This window comes from Trematomus bernacchii, unplaced genomic scaffold, assembly GCF_902827165.1.
Source record: "Trematomus bernacchii unplaced genomic scaffold, fTreBer1.1, whole genome shotgun sequence".
NCBI classification, from domain to species: domain Eukaryota; kingdom Metazoa; phylum Chordata; class Actinopteri; order Perciformes; family Nototheniidae; genus Trematomus; species Trematomus bernacchii.
The window spans coordinates 106,544-128,519 of record NW_022987617.1 but is presented as its reverse complement, the minus strand read 5'-3'; the positions used below and the strand labels follow the sequence as shown (position 1 = coordinate 128,519).

At 42.1% G+C, this 21,976-nt stretch overlaps 1 protein-coding gene across 1 annotated transcript in view; it reads right to left on the bottom strand.

Moving 5' to 3' along the window:
- The window catches only part of spire2 (spire-type actin nucleation factor 2), a 95,496-nt gene that overhangs the window by 13,013 nt on the left and 60,507 nt on the right, over window positions 1-21,976 (bottom strand). The window contains exons 4-9 of the mRNA XM_034132664.1: window positions 13,966-14,046; window positions 13,704-13,868; window positions 11,348-11,434; window positions 11,114-11,231; window positions 5,801-5,967; window positions 1,083-1,305 (exon numbers count right to left, since the gene is read on the bottom strand). Coding sequence (XP_033988555.1) covers window positions 1,083-1,305; window positions 5,801-5,967; window positions 11,114-11,231; window positions 11,348-11,434; window positions 13,704-13,868; window positions 13,966-14,046 — 841 coding nt within the window. The remainder of the gene's footprint in view (window positions 1-1,082; window positions 1,306-5,800; window positions 5,968-11,113; window positions 11,232-11,347; window positions 11,435-13,703; window positions 13,869-13,965; window positions 14,047-21,976) is intronic.

Sequence of the window (21,976 nt, the reverse complement as noted above, 5' to 3'; positions counted from 1 at the left end):
AGGCAGTTGTTGTGTTTTGTGTTGACCTTTAGTTTATTCCTTCCCGGCCTCCAGGCAGAGGAGCTGGAACCTGAGGGTGATCAGACTGGTATTGATGATCTACAGTAAATGCACTCAATGTTGTGGGCCCGAGTTTAACATATTATAATATATTATTAAACTGCATCAAGCTTGTATCATCTGCCACAGAGGGCCGACAGTCTGCAGGTTGTTATTGCACGGAAAACTACTATGTAATACACTTATTTTAGTCGCAATAGTGCCACCAGGTGTATATTTATATAGAAATATAGATCATCAGACATTTTCATTTTCATTTTGAAATGAAAATGAAAATGTATGATGATCTATATTTTTTACTCACTTTTTATTTGAATATTAAGGCCTTTCAATTACAGTTCCTACTTGGAAGAACTTCAATGCGCCTTTATAAATGCATTAAGTTAAATAATTGTTTTCATCATTCTTTCAATTTGTGATAAAAGGGCCATGTAGAATAATATTAAAATAACAATATCCAGAACATCAACTGCATTTTCCTTGAATGTTTCTCATTCGTTTCTTACGGTGGCTGACAGGCGAACGCTCTACAAAGGCCCAAAACACTTCCATCAGAAGAAACACATATTATATTGTTAGTGATCACTGTGTTTGACAAGTCACAATGTCTGTTGGGAAAAATATCGATTTAATTGATGTTTCGCTCCTTCTCCCCCTGGTCATGTCAGCGAAGCCTCTTCACCGACTATACAGCTGCCATTTTTCAATATGAAATTCACAGTGAGTCATGGAGCAGTTTTTAATTTAATTGATATGATATGCATGAAGCTCGTTCAAGCAATCCCACAAAAATGTAATGGCAAGTTGACTGCAAGTGTTGCTATGGCAACATGATACTTTTAAATGGATAACTCAATGGTAATTAAAGGGACTCACTTATTCCTCATTCATTGGATCCTTTTGAATATGAATTGATTCTTGGTTGGGTTGATGCTGATATAATAACATTGACTACATTTGAAACTCTATATTTGCGTTCTCTATTGAAGTCAGGACTTGTTATATTTTCTAAAGTAACTGACCTCTGTGAGTAGGAGGCGGCCCGGCCCCGGTCAGAGTCCTGGACCGAGGCCTCTCCCCCCGCAGCCGGACCGCCCCCCCCAGCTGGGCTGTGTCAGAGAGGGGGGGCAGCATCTCGGCCCGCAGCAGGGCCAGGTCGTGCTCTGAGAAGGAGCGGTCTCTCTTCAGAGGGGTGGGGGAGCTCTCTGCCCGCCTCAGATCCCCGCTTTCTGGGGACTCCTCCTCCTGGGGGGTAGAAGGCAACACTGGATAAGAATGTAATTGTCATCTAGCTCATTAAAGAAGCCCTCCATTGGACTCCTTTATTTACTTCTGTAACATAGTGTCATCACTATGGAACACCCATGCTTCAATTGGCATGATTGGCTAAGGGGCGGACATCTCTAAGCGGTTGACCAATCACAACAGAGCCAGCTAACCAATCAGAGCAGACTGGGCTCTGGTTTCAGACAGAAGGTAAAAAGAGGTGCTGCAGCACAAGCAGTATGAGAACAATAAAGATTTTTTTGAACATGAAAGCATGGAGACATGTCCCAGTAGAGATAGTGGTGGTCTAATGGATAGTGAGGTGGGCTGAAGATCGGAAGGTTGTGAGTTAAAATCCCGCCTGGAACACCACCACTAGTGTGCCCTTGAGTAAGGCACTTAGTCCTTAGTTACTCCAGGGAGAATGTCCCTGTAATTGGTAATTGTAAGTCGCTTTGGATAAAAGCGTCAGCTAAATGAAATGTAATGTAATGTAGAGACACTAGATACTGATATACACCTGAACATCAGCAGGAGAGGACTCTTTAAAGTAGATGCACTACATACTGATATACACCTGAACATCAGCAGGAGAGGACTCTTTAAAGTAGATACACTACATACTGATATACACCTGAACATCAGCAGGAGAGGACTCTTTAAAGTAGATACACTACATACTGATATACACCTGAACATCAGCAGGAGAGGACTCTTTAAAGTAGAGACACTACATACTGATATACACCTGAACATCAGCAGGAGAGGACTCTTTAAAGTAGATACACTACATACTGATATACACCTGAACATCAGCAGGAGAGGACTCTTTAAAGTAGAGACACTACATACTGATATACACCTGAACATCAGCAGGAGAGGACTCTTTAAAGTAGATACACTACATACTGATATACACCTGAACATCAGCAGGAGAGGACTCTTTAAAGTAGAGACACTACACACTGATACACACCTGAACATCAGCAGGAGAGGACTCTTTAAAGTAGATACACTACACACTGATATACACCTGAACATCAGCAGGAGAGGACTCTTTAAAGTAGATACACTACACACTGATATACACCTGAACATCAGCAGGAGAGGACTCTTTAAAGTAGAGACACTACATACTGATATACACCTGAACATCAGCAGGAGAGGACTCTTTAAAGTAGAGACACTACATACTGATATACACCTGAACATCAGCAGGAGAGGACTCTTTAAAGTAGAGACCCTACATACTGATATACACCTGAACATCAGCAGGAGAGGACTCTTTAAAGTAGATACACTACACACTGATATACACCTGAACATCAGCAGGAGAGGACTCTTTAAAGTAGAGACACTACATACTGATATACACCTGAACATCAGCAGGAGAGGACTCTTTAAAGTAGATACACTACATACTGATATACACCTGAACATCAGCAGGAGAGGACTCTTTAAAGTAGAGACACTACATACCAGAGGTGGGACCAAGTCATTGTTTTGCAAGTCCGAGTCAAGTCTCAAGTCTTTGCGCTCAAGTTCAAGTCAAGTCCAAGTCCTAAACTTTGACAAAACGAGTCTTAAACAAGTCATTATGTGCTTTTCACCAAATGTAATGACATCAATCAACAGAATAATACTTAATAATCAAACTGCTCTTTATTAGTCACATTAATACTGTAATAATCTATTTTCTCTCTGCTGGTAAAGTAACGTGTTTTCTTCTATTGTAAGAGGGATCAGTAAGGTAAGGCTACCGTGACGGTTTGATTCAGAAGGAGTTTAATGTATAAGATCCCTGATGTTGAGGTGACCAGAATGTTTATTTCCACTGTGTACAGCATGTTATAAGGGACCCACAATCTATCTTTATGCAAGGGATAATGTGCAGCGAGGCGTCTCTATGGGGAAAAGAACACCTGAATCTAGATCCCTCTGCAGGTGGTACTTTAACTGTATTTTGATGCTAATACTTTTGTACTTTTACTTGTAACATTTTGAATGCAGGACTTTTTATTGTAACCGAGTATTCCTACACTCTGGTATTTTTACTCAAGTACAAGATCTGAACTTCTCCCACCTCTGACAATAAATTCTGAGTGGTTACCAAAAAAAAACCCTGCTCTGAAGGTTATTTTCATTTTACAAATCCTGCACTCAGCTTTGCTTTCTCCAATATCATTGAAATGCAGCCAGATGCTGCTTCTTTTTTCGGTTTTCGCTAATTTCTTGACTTTTCCCGACGCGCTTGCATTTAAATCCGTCTCCCCGTCGCTCTGTGTAGCTGGCCTGTACCACTACACCTGCTGTCTTTGGAGCGTCTGCCCCCCACCCTTCTTTCACATAATGGTATGATCCTAGTGTGTCCTCACATATGATTGGCCGCATGGTGGCCCAGCTAAATAAAGACCCGCCCCTGCCTGCAAGGATTCTCAGCAAGAGTTGCAGCGGCTGAAGATTCTGCTCTCCTAACGGCAGCTCGCGATCGGCGTGTTGGAGACCTCTGAATTAAATGATCAAGTCACCTCAAGTCAGAAGGCTCAAGTCCAAGTCAAGTCCCGAGTCAATGGTGTTCAAGTCCAAGTCGAGTCGCAAGTGTTTTGTGATTTTGTCAAGTCGAGTCCAAAGTCATCAAATTGGTGACTCGAGTCTGAATCGAGTCCAAGTCATGTGACTCGAGTCCACACCTCTGCTACATACTGATATACACCTGAACATCAGCAGGAGAGGACTCTTTAAAGTAGAGACACTACATACTGATATACACCTGAACATCAGCAGGAGAGGACTCTTTAAAGTAGAGATACTACATACTGATATACACCTGAACATCAGCAGGAGAGGACTCTTTAAAGTAGAGACACTACATACTGATATACACCTGAACATCAGCAGGAGAGGACTCTTTAAAGTAGAGACACTACATACTGATATACACCTGAACATCAGCAGGAGAGGACTCTTTAAAGTAGAGACACTACATACTGATATACACCTGAACATCAGCAGGAGAGGACTCTTTAAAGTAGAGACACTACATACTGATATACACCTGAACATTAGCAGGAGAGGACTCTTTAAAGTAGAGACACTACATACTGATATACACCTGAACATCAGCAGGAGAGGACTCTTTAAAGTAGAGACACTACATACTGATATACACCTGAACATCAGCAGGAGAGGACTCTTTAAAGTAGAGACACTACATACTGATATACACCTGAACATCAGCAGGTACTTGTTCATGTGGATAGTTATGTAAATTGTAATCCCTGTAATGATGCTGTATGATGTCCTTTTTGTTGTTCTGTTTATGTTTTTATGTTTCATGTGGAACCTACTTGAGCAGGTCTCCCTTGAAAAAGAGATCAATGATCTCAATGGGATACACCTGGATAAATAAAGGTTTGAAATGAAATGAAAGGAGAGGACTCTTTAAAGTAGAGACACTACATTCTGATATCCACCTGAACGTCAGCAGGAAAGGACTCTTTAACATTATTCTTTGGCTGAAATGTTAGGGTCTGTGTGAATGAACCTAAAAAACTCAACCAGGATTAAACTTTCATAAAGCTGACTGCCAGATGATATGTATATTTTACAGTTTATTTTCTGATTTATTTTATTTGTATTTCAATGCCTTGATTGCATGCTGCTCTAAAGGAAATCATTTCCAAATTGGGTTCAATAAAGTACATCTAATCTAATCCAACTTCACTAATCGCATCATAACTAACTAAATGACTAGTCCTATGAATTGATACATTCTTAAAAAAACAAAACTGTATTTCAGTCTGAAGTGAAGCTGCCCAACATGGCCCAGATCAGGAGCAGGTTAGTCTGGAGGGGTACGTTTCCATGGTAACCTCAAGGTTTCCTGTGGAGTTTTACATCTTTAGCGATGCAAAACTGGGTTTGTTTATCTCGTGCATGCATCTCACGGGGGCACACAGACAGCTGAAGCCACACACACTCCTACCAATAGTAGGAAGGAGAGAAACCCCCTCTGGAGGGAACACAGGGAATTTAGCCTTTGCAGACCATTTACATGCACAGAAGCCTATAGAACACACTAGAGGAAAGGGAAAAACCCAAAAAGAAGAATAGGGCCACTTTAAATCTTCTCGGTTTTCTCAAAATGTCTATTTCGAGCCAAACAATTACAAAACATTTGTCAGCTCTCAAGTATGGGAGACTAATCATTGAACGCCTAATCCATTGTGAACTGAAATTGGCCAACATCTAAAATACATTATTTAGCAGCCTCCAAGAAACTCAAATGTCTGTGGGAGTGCAGGAGTAACCCCTCTTCAACTTTTGATGTTAAACAACTGGAGGGGAAAAATAGACTTTGTGCAAAATAAAGGAGGATTTATCTAAAAAATATTTTCCCTTTCCATCTAACCCACCAGAGCTGGGAAACAACGCATGTGCTACTGTGACCCCTCCCATCTCTGTCTGGCCTCACCTCAGATATGTTCATCTCCTCCATCTCGGCCAGAGTGGGAGCCTTCAGCAGGACGCGGGGGCGGGACGGCTGCCGGGGACCGGGCTCCGATATGGACAGGTCGATGCACGAAGTGGATTTGATGTTAGAAGGACGAGTCTGAGCCAGGCAGGGCAGAGAGCCAAACGCTGAGAGGAGAGAAACCAGAGGCTTTCAGGGAACAGAGAGGTAGGAAACAGATCAGAGGGCAGCCATTCTGCTAGACCCTGTGGAGCTTTGTACCATAAAAGAAGAACTGCAGTCCCTGTATTGCTTGCCTCTATTGCTGTGCGTCAATGGGTCAGAGCAGTGCATTTGCTCTATTGTTTACAGCAAATTTCCTTCAAATGTATTGAGTATGTCTCCGTCAAATGTATTGAAACTCCTCCGGTTTACACCAATCACAAACTCACACAAATACTACTGGCTTTGGGTTCGTATCACCATTAAGAACATGATAACATTATTCAATAATTATAATGACATTTATTTTATTTAGATGACTAGTCCCTAACTGAAGACAGTTAGCGACTATTTGATGAACACTGTAGAGCATGCAGCAGACCACGATATTTCAGGAAAAGGTAAAGATCAAAACTGACCTTAAAGGAGAGTGTACTCAAATTCCCCAGGTAATTAATGCATAGCATACATAATATATTAAATTATTCTCGCAAATAACAGATGGGAGAATGAGTAAAACAATGGGTGGTGGAATTTAAATCTACTACTGTTATTTGTATTTGGTATTAACTCCAAACTCTCATAATAGACAATGATGCAGTTCACTGCTTTAAAAATGTCACAAAAGAGATCGGCGCCGTCAATTAAGCCCTGGCACGAAGGGCAGGGACGTTGTTCCAACAGAGGTGAGTCCATGTTTTTCCTACTTCTCGTTAGCTTCGCTCAGTTGTCTTGCTTGCTGAAGAGAAAAGGATGTCAGTCAGGAGGCGAGGCCTCCTTTTATACGGTGGGATGCGCGCACATTCAGGTAGGCCCGCCCCGGGGCCGGCTACGGTTATAGAAGTCTCAGTGGATGAATGCTTGCGTGATATGATCAAGGGGTAGTACCCATAGAGTCCAGTAGAGGCCGGAGCCTGTGAGAGATATGTTCCTCTAACCATTAGGACATCATTCTTTTCAGCGTACAATTAAAGTATTGCTGAAAATGTAATTTCCAGAATTCTGATACCCTGTGTTTTTGTTTTAAATATCCCATTGCAGCTCTGAATTAAGCAATGTGTGCAGTCAGTGTGGTGTTCTTTAGGTATTATTTTATCAGTGGCATTAAACTGACCTTCATTTATAAATAGCTGGTCAATATTAATGAAACACAATGCCACCTCCACATGTACTGCAGCTATAAATGGAAAAATACTCCTGTTACACACTCCAGCATAAAACTGCAGCTCTGAACTGTGGAGTGACCCTCAGCGGCCACAGGACAGGATAAGTCTGTCGTCATTGTTTATTAACTTGGCTTTGTCCATTCAGCTTCAGTACAACATTTATTTCCGCATAGAACAGCAGGAGCAAAACAGTGAAAGTCATTGTCATTATCGTTTGAGTTCCATCAAGCAACTATAACCTCGGTAAACACGTTTTTAACTAGTTCATGATCCCTGTCACTTCTTTCAAGTCTTCTTCAATACAGCGTGATGATCAGTGTGAAAATGGTGGTCCTATTTACATTCATAAAGCAGGGTATGCTTTGGGGCGTAGCAACCTCGTGATGACAAGCCGCTCTGGTTGAGTTGGTGTTCGTGTTTTTCTATGACAACTTTCAACCTTTCACATGAAGTTAGTGTTTGTCACCAGGGCCGTATCCACCATTGAGAATGGTGGTCCGGACCTCGGTAATAATTTCCGAGCTGTGTATATAACAAAACGTGTGAAATAACTGCACTAAACGGGGTTCTTTGTAGTACTTCCATTTACTGCCGATGGGGGCGCTGCATAACTACGTAGCCTCGATTAAAGCAAACAGAAGAAGACGACATGTATCAACCATCAACAAACCACCGCAGCTCGGACTTGTATCGCTTGTATCGGTCGGAGCAGCGGAGGAGTGATGAGGTATCTAGAGATCTGAGTCCAGCGGGCTGCTTGTGTTTCTGTTCCTCACAGGACATGACCAGCAGATCCTGTGTGAACGCTCTACGTTAGTCAGTGGACGTCCGACAACATGCACACTAACTTATATTGCAGCTATAGGCTATATATAATAAACTAGCTAGAGAGCTAAAGTTAATTACATTCATCCAATGTCAGAAGGATTACCTTTTAACAAACGTTGTAATGCTTTTCTTTCATTTCAATTTGAGTAAAACATTGAAGATATAACATTGTATTGTTTTCTTTTTACGCTGACTCAGATATAATGAAAAGACTACGTCAGTCGAAGCTCAGCTTTGGTAAGGAAGGGACAGGCAGAGAGAGAGAGAGAGAGAGAGAGAGAGAAAGTGATGGAAGTCAGGGAGGAACTGCAGGTACAGTCACACAAAAGAATGTAGGCTTAATAACCCTATCTATCTATCTATCCATCTATCTATCTATCTATTTATCTATCTATCTATTTATCTATGTATGTATCTATCTATCTATCTATCTATCTATCTATCTATCTATCTATCTATCTATTTATCTATCCATCCATCCATCTATGTATCTATGTATCTATCCATCCATCCATCCATCCATCCATCCATCTATCTATCTATCTATCTATCTATCTATCTGTCTATCTATAACAATAGTCTTCATTTACACTATAGACAATAGGCATAATTTTAAAACAACATATATCTATTGCAGTTATGATGTCATAATAACATACAATTGCATAAAACCACACAATTTTCTTACATCTTTGTTCTCTTTTGAGAATCAAACAAAACAGATTTTTATTTTAACAAGAATGCAAACAAACAAGTGAAATGAACTAAATTGCTGAATTGCTTTTAATTCACTGGCAGTGACAAGTGAGATGTGAGAAGGAGCAAAAAGTGAACAACGAGGGAGAGATTGAACAAAGAGAAAGAGTAGAGGACAGAGAGAGTAATGAACAGGAAGAAGACAGAGAGACTAAAGAAGATGGAAGAGAGGCTGCAGGTTATGGAAAGGAGAGAGACATGGAAAATGAATGTTGACAATGTTTTGTGATCATTTTAGCCTCTTCTGCATGTCCAGATCATTAAAGGTGGGGTAGGTAAGTTTGAGAAACCGGCTCGAGATACACTTTTTGTTTTTTGTTATTCCATGGAATGCTCTAAACATCCTGATAGCAATGAATATCTTAAGTGCAATGAGGGCACGAGATAAGTTTGTGCACAGATGGAAGGCTGACAGGCAGGTAGGCCATCCAGTTATTTTAGCTGGGCCGGCTTAAATGATTGGTCGTGCTTTTTACAGCGCCACGGCTTCCACAGATGAAATTTTTTTATGGATTTTTTGTCAAAGCACTTCAGATATTCATTGCTATCGGGATGTTAAGAGCATTCCATGGAATATAACAGAAAGTGTATCTCGAGCCGGTTTCTCAAACTTACCTACCCCACCTTTAATAGTAACAATCAACTGATTCTTATGCATTACACTTTCAAAAATAATTTATGCTGCAGCCCACTGACATGGTTTGAAATCAATATATTATCCAATTTGTGACCCCCCACAGGACTTAAAAAGCACCTAACTAGATCATGAAAATCCCAAAAATCTCAGGGGGGGTATACCCCCGAACCCCCTTATCATGTTTGGACCTCGGTATTTAGGAAATCCTGGATACGGCCCTGTTTGTCACCTAATGAAGTGACGTCTCATTTTCCCAAACTCAAGGCTTCAAAATGGTAGTCCACAAATCAATGGGCGACATCAGTTGTTCGAGTTATATATTCATTTATATAATTTCATAGTTAAACATTTATTTTCTTGCTGTTTTTGTTTATTGTAAATGTACCTTTTATTTAGTGTAATTTAAGTTAGTTGAACTAGCTGTTTTATGCTTTTATTTTGACGGCAGTTTTATGGATTTGGGGGATTTGGGCACCTCATCATGTATATATTGGAGACACGTGGTGGTGGGATTAGTGCTCCAGTATAGGCCATTTTTTGTTTTACAAGGGTGACCAAGGAAAGATACAGGAAAGGCTGCAGGACAATGTGGACTGGATGTGGATCATTTCCCCTGCGTCAGATTCACTATCTGGTGGCTTAGCGGCCATTTTATTTTGAGTTCATTTACAGTTTTATTTCCTTATCATTTTCGCCGCTACAGTACATCAGTGATACAGTCTGTGGCTCATCCCTCCCTTTCCATAGCCTTGACTACTCCAAATACCTCCTGGCTGGTCTACCTTTATTGCCATCCGACCTCTGAAGCTAATTCAGAATCAGCAGCCTGACTTGTTCTCCCACACTGCACTGCTCCTCTGCTCCCTTCACTGCCGAATCCTCTTCAAGACACTGGTACCCGCATACCGTGTTGTGAATGGATCCAGTTCTTCCTACATCCAGGACATGGTTAAACCATACGTTCCAGCACGTGCACGTCGCTCTGCAAGTGTGGATTCTTGGAGAGGTCCCAGTTCACCTGCTGGGCCCTGCCGTGGTGCCCTTGAGCAAGGCACCGGACAACCCCCACTCCCATTGCTCCCGGGCGCTGTACAATAGCTGCCCACTGCTCCTGGTACTAGGATGGGTTAAAAGCAGAGACTACATTTCACTGTGTGTGCTGTGTGCTCTGTTAAAGAGGGTTTCATCGTCCAATTCTATCTATCAGCCAATCAGCTCCCTACTGAAGACTTTTCTTTTTGCCGCTGCTTTTAATTGAACTATTCATATCTTAAACTGCACTGTAACTTTTATCCATGTATTTTTTCTTTTAATGTTTATTTTATTATCTTTGCTTTTTAATGACTGTTTTTAAATGCCATTTTTTGCGGTCTTTCATTGTTGTAAAGCACTTTGAATTGCCTTGTGTTGAAAGGTGCTGTATAAATAAACTTGCCTTGCCTTGCCTTACTCCCTCACTGTGAATGTGATCCAGGTTCCCCTCATCAAAAACACGCCTGTTTGCTATCCTGGCTCCTAAATGGTGGAACAAGCTCCCCACTAACATCAGGGCAGCAGAAAGTCTACATATATCTTCTGTCTTCTGAGTTTGTATTTTTATGGTTTATTGCACTCATTGTAAGATGCTCTGGGTAAAAGCATCATCTAAATGTAATGTAATGAGTTTGGTACAAACATGGTGGTCCCCCCCCCCCCCCCCCGGTTGTAACAGTGAAGTCCTCTTACGTCTGGAGCTGGGCAGGAGCACAGGCCGGAGCTTTCTCTCCTGCTTGATCCCAGCCAGGACCTTATCATGGAGGCACTGCTCCTGCAGGGGGGGAGGGGGGAGGCTGCGCTCTGAAACCTTACGCGGAGAAATAACAACAACACAACCATTATTTAAATAGGATAAGAAATCAAATGTGCTGACTTCTTCACGATGCTGCAGTGAAGTTCTATTAAAAGGCCAAACCCATTTACTGGTTTCAGGGGAGGTCTTGATCTGATGAAATCCAGTATGAGTTCATGGCCGTTTCTCTTCACTATCGTGGGAATGTCACCATCCACCTTAGTATTAAAAGAAACACAACACTGGATGAAGTTCTGTGTCTGTAATCACACAGTGATACAGCAAGCTGTTATCACACCATTGGCATATCACCTGATCAAGTTATTATGGCAAACGTGTTTATCCATTCAGACATGCAGCAGCCATTCGCTCACTTTTGAGCTCTGTTTTGGTATATACCATATCTTAAAAAAACGAAATTTGCAAAAGCTGCGAGTGTGAGCACATACACTTAACCTCCATACCTCCAGATTTCAGTCTCTAAGGGCAGGACAACTATGGCCGCCAAGGGTGTGAACATTTCTTGAAGAGAGAGCTTACTCAGATAGTAAAGTAAGTAAAAGTAGAAGTACCAGAGTGTAGGAATACTCTGTTACAGTAAAAGTCCTGCATTCAAAATGTTACTCAAGTAAAAGTACAAAAGTATTAGCATCAACATATACTTAAAGTACCAAAAGTAAAAGTAGTCACTGTGCAGATTGGTCCATTTCAGAATAATATATATGATATGTTTTATAATGATTGATCATTAAAGTGTTCTCAAAGCTGGTAAAGGTGCAGCTAGTTTGAATGACTTTGTATACTGCAGGGTAGCTTGTGAATTTACTCCAGGTGGAACTAAAGTCTGATTTAACACTTGATTATATTTCACATCATTCATCCACATCTGTGAAGTAACTAAAGGTATTAAATACATGTAGTGGAGGAAAAGTACACCATTTACCTCTGAATTGAAATGGGGTAGAAGTACAAAGTAGCAAGAAATTGAAATACTCAAGTAAAGTACAAGTACCTCAAATTGTACTTAAGTACAGTACTTAAGTTAATCTACCTGGTTACTTTACACCACTGTGAGCTGTTGGTCCTAGCATAATAACCATAAGCATAATTATTGATTATGATAACACTCTCTGCCATTTATCTGCCATTTTTGGAGCAGGCAGTGTACAGCGGGTGTACAGTGATATTATCAGAGCTGACTGAAAACAGCTGCTGCTGGAGGCGGGGTTAATCACAGCTTTGGAAACCAAAACAAATGGCTGAATGATGCTAAGATGCTGCATATAGCTGAGGGGGACTGACAGTTGGTGATGACTTTCTGAGCCTATGCTGAGAACAGAAGGCTCAGAGAAGCCTTCATTAATATCTGTGTGTGGAGGCTGAATTATGGATCTGCCCTTAAGGAAGGCCTCAAGGTGTTTGCATGTAACATAACATTTTCTTCCTGTAGTACAGTATATGCTGCAGTGGACTGCCTGAAAGAGAAAAGTGTTTTCAAGGTCTTCAAATGACAAACAGGCTCCACAGGCTCACTCTTGTCTGCCCTCCATGTCCTCTTGCCTCATTTCAACAAAGTCAAGTGATTATGAAAATATCATCAAGTCCTCAAGATCTGTGATGCTTTGATTAGGCTGATTCCAGCAGCTAACACTTTCATACATTTCCTCTGCTTCTAGCATTTATGACTGTGCCGAATACATTACCTTTCATTTACCATTTCATCTGCTTTCATCTCTTCAACTGACATTTCATATGCATACATCTCTTATGCTGCGTATACATTGGGCGCGAAGGAATTTATGCCTCATGTTACAAGCTCACTGAGTTTCACAGAGATGTATTCACTGCCTTCAGCAAGTCTGGCAACGGCTCAATTAGTCTTGTTCAACCAATAGTAAACCGATTTTGCTGTGATTTGTTTGTTGGTTGGTTGAACAAATGTATTACAGGGATGCCTAAATAACTACATACCGAAAGTGATTTCAAAATGAATTATTTGTCAGATCTTCTGTAAGAGGACAAGCAAACCACTCATAAAACTCTTGTTTTCTAAAAAGAGTGCGAATGCATCAGGGCTAGGCTAAGCTGAAATTGTAACTGCTCCATTACCACTTGATATTAAAAGATCCAGGCAAAAATCCAGCAGCTCCAGTGCCCACAGAGGGCTGCTGTTTTCCTCCAGTTCTGATCCAACTGAGTCAGCATGTCAATGAGAAAGAGGAGAATCTAAACTCTTATGGCTTCCTTTGATACTGCACCATGCAAAACCCGGCTCAAGTTAAATGATCTCAACTCACGTGATTATTCAAATCATTCAAATTTGCCGCTTCATTGCTAATTAGATTTGCGTTTGGTGTAAATGCACTACTTCTCTACAGCTGACATTTCACACATATTCATCCATTACTCTTCAACTGAGAATGCTGTCAGGCATTACCATTCTTCTTCTTTATGGTTGGCTTGAATATTTTAGACCAGGTCTCTCACCATGACTTTGCGGAGCTGGAACTTGCGTGTCTGGATGTCCTGCATCAGCATCTCGAAGGGTGTGAGGCTGAACTCGGTGGGCAGCAGGTTGAAGGGCTGCTCCTGAACCTTCTTCAGCTTCACCCCCTGCCTGAGGTCCTTCATCAGCTGCACCCACAGACGCGCCTGGAAACCAAACCACACACACATTAACATGTGTAAAAAAGACAATATAGCCTTCTTTAATCAAACACACAGCTGTATTGTCCTCCCTGTCTCTCACCCAGTCTCTGTGTTTCAGTGCGTCTAGCTCCGCTGCAGACCTGTCCTCCACAGATTCCTCTGATGTGATCTTCTTCAGCATCTGTGCAACAAATAGAAAAATAGAGCAATACTGCATGAAATGGTTTATTTTTTTATTATAATATTGCGATATCACCAGGGGGCACCAAAGTGGTAGCTTATAATAACTTGCGATTCATAGCCTTGCCTATTTGGTCTACAACTGTATAAATATTTATGTGTTTAGTAATAATATAACCCAAACTATTTCTTAGATTGAGAACATTGCTTAAATAAGTCCCAGAGGGAGACATTGAGGAGTCAGATAAGCAGACAAAAAACAAAAGTAAGTAAGTGTAAATGTAACTAAATTAAATCCTAGCAAACAGGATGTAAACAATGCAGAATTTAAAATAGTCAAAGTCAAATCAAATGTTTTTATAATTATTATTATGACTGTCGAGGTGTCATCTTCAGGCTTTCATTCTCTTCTCTTTGGCGATAAAGACTGACACCTCTCTAATGTCAAACTGTGCACTGATACAGGAGTATAGGCAAGGCAAGGCAAGTTTATTTATATAGCACCTTTCAACACAAGGCAAATCAAAGTGCTTTACAAAAATGAAAGACATTAAGAAAATGGCATTTAAAAAGAGTCATTAAAAAGCAAAGATAATAAAATAAATATTAAAAGAAAAAATACATGAATAAAAGTTACAGTGCAGTTTAAGATATGAATATATCAATTAAAAGCAGCGGCAAAAAGAAAAGTCTTCAGCCTGGATTTAAAAGTAGTAAGAGTTGCAGCGGACCTGCAGATTTCTGGTAGTTTCAGGGTATATGCAGGAATCCTGAAGTCAAATTGAATACCTTTTAAGACCTTTTTTAAGACCCTTTCCATACATTTTAAGACCTCATCGCCACTTCGAGTTTTAACCGGTTACATTGGTGAAACATTTACTATACACAGTATTGATTGTCCATCCTCCTTATCTTCCAACCATTTGGATGCAAACTTGCATTTCCCCATAACGATGTTGTTCAACAACCGGCGTAAACGGACCTTCGCGCGCTATCAAGCAGTGAGCGTGCGATGTCCTGTTCAGATGACGTCAAATCCAACGGGATGCCATAAATAAACTACACAGAATCACACTACACACCTACGCAATGATTACATTCAGGCAGACTGTAGAATACAACCTCTTTGGACAATTCATATACTTATTGAAAACAAGCTACAAAATGTAATACCTTGGAAAATGCCCTTTAATACTTTTTAATACTTTTTAATAGCCTTAATTTTCGCTAAATTGATTTATCAACTTTTAATACTTTTTAAGACCCCGCGGACACCCTGAGTTTGTTCCAGATATTTGGAGCATAATAACTGAACGCTGCTTCTCCATGTTTAGTTCTGACTCTGGGGACAGAAAGCTGACCAGTCCCAGAAGACCTGAGAGATCTGGATGGTTCATAATTTAGAAGTAGGTCAGAAATGTATTTTGGGCCTAAACCATTCAAAGCTTTATAAACCAGCAGCAGTATTTTTGAAATCAATTATTTGACACACAGGAAGCCAGTGTAAAGACTTCAGAACTGGAGTGATGTGATCCACTTTCTTAGTGTTAGTGAGGACTCGAGCAGCAGCGTTCTGAATCAGCTGCAGCTTTCTAATAGATTTTTTAGTGAGACCTGTGAAGACACCATTGCAGTAGTCGAGTCTACTGGAGATAATAGCATGGACAAGTTTTTTCCAAATCCTGCTGTGACATAAGTCTTTTAATCCTAGATATGTTCTTTAGGTGATAGTAGGCTGATTTAGTAACTGTTTTAATGTGACTGTTGAAACTCAGGTCAGAGTCCATGACTACACCTAGATTTCTGGCTTTATCTGTTGTTTTGAACATTGCAGACTGAAGCTCAGCGCTAACTTTTATACGTTCTGCCTTGGCTCCAAAAATCATTACCTCAGTTTTATCTTTGTTTAATTGGAGAAAGTTCTGACACATCCAGTCATTGATTTGTTCAATGCACTTACTCAGTGTTTGAATTGGAGCATAGTCTCCTGGTGAAATTGTTACGTAAATTTGTGTGTCATCCGCATAGCTATGGTAACTTATTTTGTTGTTTTTCATTATCTGAGCCAGTGGTAGCATGTAGATGTTAAAGAGAAGAGGCCCCAAGATGGAGCCTTGAGGTACCCCACATGTCATATTTGTCAACTCAGATGTGTATTTACCTATAGAAACAAGTTTCTGTCCTTTAAGTAGGATTCAAACCAATTTAGAACTGTTGCCGAATGTCCCACCCAGTTTTCTAGTCGGTCTAGTAATATGTTGTGGTCAACAGTGTCAAACGCAGCACTGAGATCTAATAATACTAACACTGAAGTTCTGCCACTGTCTGTGTTTAAGTGGATGTCATTGAAGACCTTTACAAGAGCAGTGTCAGTGCTGTGGTTTGGTCGAAAGCCTGACTGGAACACATTGAAACAGTTATTTAAATGCAAGAAATTACTCAACTGTTGAAAAACAACTTTTTCAATGATTTTACCTAGAAATGGGAGGTTTGATATGGGCCTGTAATTGTTCATTACTGAAGCATCTAGAACAGGGCTTCTCAAACTCCGGACCAAGGTCCGGATCCGGACCGAACTGCAAATCAATCCGGACCGAACCCTGTGTCCCATTATAAAAAAAAAAAAAAAAAAAAAAAAAAAAAAAAAAAAAAAATCTGATTCTGATAAATTAATGTACATCATCATGTACGCGCGTCTTGTGTCTGACGCGTTGTGAGATTGAACGTGCATATATATTTACTTGTGTGTGCGAGGGTGACACGCATAGCAGACCGCAAGTTAACCGGAAGTTTACCTTGACTTTCTGATGCTTCTAATGCCTTTTTTGCCGAGGTTCAAAGCATTGACTACAGACAAACAGTGCCATTTCTCCCACTAGTTCAAGCCACCATACTGTATGTATGTATTGAATGTGTGTGTGTATACAGGGGCGCCGTTTACCGACAGGCAAGGCAGGCAAGTGCTTGGACCAGAAGGGGTCCCCCAAAGAAGGTAGATTAAGAAGGTCCACAGCAACGACAACATGAAACACCCTTTAATGTACTGCAATGACATGTCGGGCCATATAATTTCAGTTTCTCCGCTCGGGGGGGGGGGGGGGGGGGACTTTACTGGCATTGATCCGGACCAGTGACCTTGTATAAAGTTCACAACTGGACCTTTAATAAAAAAGTTTGAGTACCCCTGATCTAGAATCTAGATTATTCTTAATGACTTTAATGACTGCAGTGTTCAGGGCCTGTGGAAAAACACTTGAGTGAAGAGACTTGTTTACTATATGAAGTAGATCTGAGGCCATGCAATGAAAAACATTTTTGAAAAATCATGTTGGAATAATATCAAGGCAGCAGGAGCAGGATTTCAGATGTTGTATAATGTCCTCTAGGTTTTTATCATTAATCTGATGGAATTGTGTCATGATGTCTGAATTGATTTTAAGTGGACACAGGGACAACACATCTGCTGTACCTGATACAGAGGCACTGACTGCTTGTCTGATTTTGTCAGTGAAGAAGGAGGCAAATTCATTGCAGGCCCTGGTGGATAGAAATTCAGAGGCTACTGACACTGGGGGGTTTGTTAGTCAGTCGACAGAAGCAACTAAGGCACGTGCGTTGTTTTTGGTAATGATGTCAGAGAAGAAAGACTGTCGTGCATTTTTCAATTCCAAATTATAAAGGCCAAGTCTCTCTTTATAGATTTCAAAATGAACCTGAAGAAAAATAGTAAAACATTTCCCTAGTATTTTCAGTTAAATATCGCTTTGTGGTTACCTCTTTTTGAACATTTTTGTGAACAGAAATAGAGCTCTCAAAGAAAACACAGGAATGATCAGAGAGTGCAACATCAGTCACCACAACCTTAGAGATATTCAGACCCTTTGAGATAATTAAGTCCAGAGTGTGCCCCTTATTGTGCGTGGGCTCCGTCACATGCTGAGTCAGTCCATAGTTATCAAGAAGAGAAAACAGTTCTTTAGCCCCTCTGTCCTGGGGGTTGTCAACATGGATGTTAAAATCACCAACAATGACTAGACGGTCAAAGTCAATACACACTATAGACAACAGTTCAGTAAAGTCATCAAAAAAGCTTGCACAGTATTTGGGTGGTCTATAGATATTTAGGAACAGAGGAGCATTTCAGCTGAAGGGCCACATATTCAAAAGAAGCAAAGTTCCCATAAGATGTCTTCCTGCATTGAAGGGAATCATTGAACAAAATAGCAACTCCACCTCCTTTCTTATGCATTCTTTCCTGACTCATAAAACTAAAGTTGGGAGGGGTTGATTCGATAAGAACAGCTGCACTGTTATTTAGTTCAATCCAAGTTTCCGTTAAAAACATAAAATCCAGATTGTGCTCAGTGATAAAATCATTGATTAAAAATGTTTTTCCTGCCAATGACCTGACATTTAATAAAGCTAGTTTAAGTTTGTTAAATACACTATGAGTCAGATTTTTTGTAACAAGCTGTGGCTGACATGGAATCACTGCTAAATTAGATAAACTCACACAAACGTTTGAGCGCTTCCTGTTTCTAAGCTGATTCACTGCTCTTAATCTATTACCTATCAACACAGATATCAGCAAAGCTACTGGCAGGCAGGGCCCCGGCTTGTCCTGGAAAGAGTTGAGAGTGCCATACCCCCTTGAGCCTGGACCCAGCACATATCAGTTAGACGTTGCTGCGTTTTGTACACACACATCCTTATCAGACTTCGGAGACCGCAGATGCTGTCTTGAAGGGGGGGAGGACGTTTTGGTCCGGATGATTGTGCATGGTGATGAAGACGGGGGAGATGGTGCGCGTCTCTGCTTCGGTGATTCTGGTGGGCGTCGTTGAGGGACGGGGGTCAAGGATATGCTGCTAACCCTGTGTATCGCCTTCATATTTTCAGTGAACTCCAGGAAGGAATTGGTGGCAACCCTGTGTATCTCTTTAATGTGGTCATCGAACTCCAAGAGGGGAGCGCTGGGGGATGAAGGAAGAGTATCCTCAAAGGTGTTGGTAGGGGGGGTGAAGGGCGGTGGAGACTCCTCCATTTGTCTCATAGGTCTCCCATAATCAAGACATTCCTCAGGCGGGTGCAGTGATACTTCTTCAAGGTTTTCTGCGCGATGTGTCTTTCTCCTGTTTTGATTCCTCTTGTTGCTTGTCCTTGGCAGAGGGAACAGATTGATGACGCAGGCAGTTGAATATGTTAGAGATAAATAATTTTACTCCTGACTTGTTCAGGCAGACTCCATCTGCCTTAAAAAGATGTCTGCGGTCCCAGAAAAAGTTAAAATTGTCAATAAAATGGACAGAATGGTCAGTACAGGCAGTTGAAAGCCACGTGTTTAGTGCAAACAATCTGCTGAATCTCTCCACTCCTCTTCTGACTGGCGGTAGAGGGCCACTGATGAACACCTCCGCATTTAGAGAGCTGACTGTTTCCAACAAACATTTAAAGTCTTCTTTCAGCACTTCTGACTTCACAACATCATTTGTTCCAATATGCAGTACCACATTCTTCACAGTCGGATGTTCAGCCCCAATATGCAGGATCTTCTCAGCCAAGACCATATCCTTGGGAAAACAGAGTACTTTGGTGTTGTTCTTACTACACAGACTTTTTACATCTCTTATAGCAGAGTCACCCACAATCAGAGTTTCAGGCCCAGTCGTTAGCTTTCCCTCTAGCCTTTTACTTTTGGAGTAGCTATTGGTCCTTACCCTGCTGTGTGAAGAGGACAGGTTATCCAGCTCATCAGAAAGAGGTTCTAGGTCAGCGGAGCATATCTGTTCTGGATTGGCACACTCAGTGGTATAGGAGGATTGTTTGTAGTTCTCCCTTTAGCAGCTGTCCACGGCTGTTTCCTAGTATGAATAGGGGTTGAAGAGGCGCTCTTCCTGGGTGATAACAATGCAGGCCAGCCGGTCGCATCACAGATTTCAGAGTGCTGGGCTCTGCCTGTTATTCGTCCTCCCAAATCCCATGGAAATGATTTACTGTTACGGGCCGTCTCCACGGCAGCGTTAAAAAAATCTTGGAGGTGGGCGTATCTGAGGCTTGGGGATTTTTTTGCGATCAACCAATCACATGAATATTCCTTCCGCGACATATGAAGCCAAAAAGCCCAAAGTAAACTGGATATAAACTCCCCAAAACAGGCGAAAACATACCACTGTCTCTGCCACCTCCCTCCATGCCTGGCTCCTCCGGTTTATATCCCGGTAGGTCTGGTCATAAAGCACCGGGTGATTGATTCGCTACCGCTAATTTCTCCTCCATGTTTTGGAATATGAGGAAATGACCTGCGGTCTGTCTCTCCCAGCATACACGCCGTTTGATTGGCTAGAGCTTGAACTGTCAGATTTGCGTACACAGGATTTGATTGGCTGACGCTTCCTCCTCAGCTTCAAAAGTTGAACATTGTTCAACTTTGGATCTTGAAAATCCTGAGAATCTCCGCTCGCCTGCCCACAATGCATTTCGGCGAAAGCGAAAAAAAGTGACGTCACCCCATTCAAAGTGAATGGGCAGAAGCGTTTCAAGATTTTTTAACGCTGCCGTGGAGACGGCCCGTTAGGCTTTGCACCCAGAGAATTCCAGGGAGGACTACCACTTGTAGAAGTATTACCCGGTACACAGCCCTCCTGTTCCTTGGAATCCTTGTAGCTGCTAACTAGCTGTGAGTTAGCATGCCTTTGTCCATTCTTTTGCATCACTGGTAAAGTGGTGTCATTCCCACATAGTCCATTCACTTCCACGTTAACTTCCAACCGTTACATTTTCATTTCCAACACGGCCATCTTCTGTAGAAGTTTGTGGAAGTCATCTGTAGAGAACTGTTAAGAATCGTGGAAAAAGGTAGGACCCAAATGCAGACTACAAAAAAAAGGTAAAAGGTCTAGAAACAAAAAGCGAGCTTTATTTTAAAAGCTGATGAACAAAAACATGGCATGAAACACATAGATAGCACAACACCAAAACTGACCGTGACCAACATGGAGGGAGACAGGAAAGACAATGAACTGACAAGGAACACAGGGGAAGACAAGACTAAATACAAAGAGGGGTAATCACAGGACAAGACACAGCTGGGCAGGGGAGGCAGAAACACAAGGGCAACAGGTGAACACAATCAGACAATCAGACACAGGAGGAAAAACACAGGAAGGAAGACAAGAGACAGGGAGAACAGAATTGCAAAATAAAACCCATAACAAGACAGACAAAACTAAAATCGTGACATAACACTAGGGTCATGACAGAACCCCCCCCTCAAGGGACGGATTCCAGACGTCCAAAAACAAAGACCAACACTTCCAAAAGGGTGGGTGGAGGGGGTCCGGAGGACGGGTTTGGGTTGACAGCCCGGAGGCAAGGCAGAGGAACAGGAGGTGGTCTCGGGCAGACGGCCCGGGGGCAAGGCAGAGGAACAGGAGGTGGTCTCGGGCGGACGGCCCGGGGGCAAGGCAGAGGAACAGGAGGTGGTCTCGGGCGGACGGCCCGGGGGCAAGGCAGAGGCAGAGAAGCGGCTAAGGCCGCGGCGGGCATAGTCAGCGAGCCGGGCACAAGGACGGAAGCCGCAGCGGCGAAAGTCAGGTGGCCGGGCTCGAGGGCGAAAGCCGCTGGGGAACTCAGGAGAGCGGGCACAATGTCGGGCAAGAAGGCGGCGACGGGACAGCTCCGGAGGACGGGCACGAAGGCGGTGACGGGACAGCTCCGGAGGACTGGCAGGACAGCTCCGGAGGCCAACGTTCGCCGCAATGGGACCCCTCCAGTGGCAGCTGGATTGCCGGAACACTGGGATTGAGAGCAGGAGCTGGTGGGACCCCTGTCGGGACAGGCGTATACGGGACCCTGGACGGAACATGGGCTGGTGTCAGTGGGACCACCGACGGAGCAAAGGCTGGTGTCGACGGGACCCCAAACAGGACAGG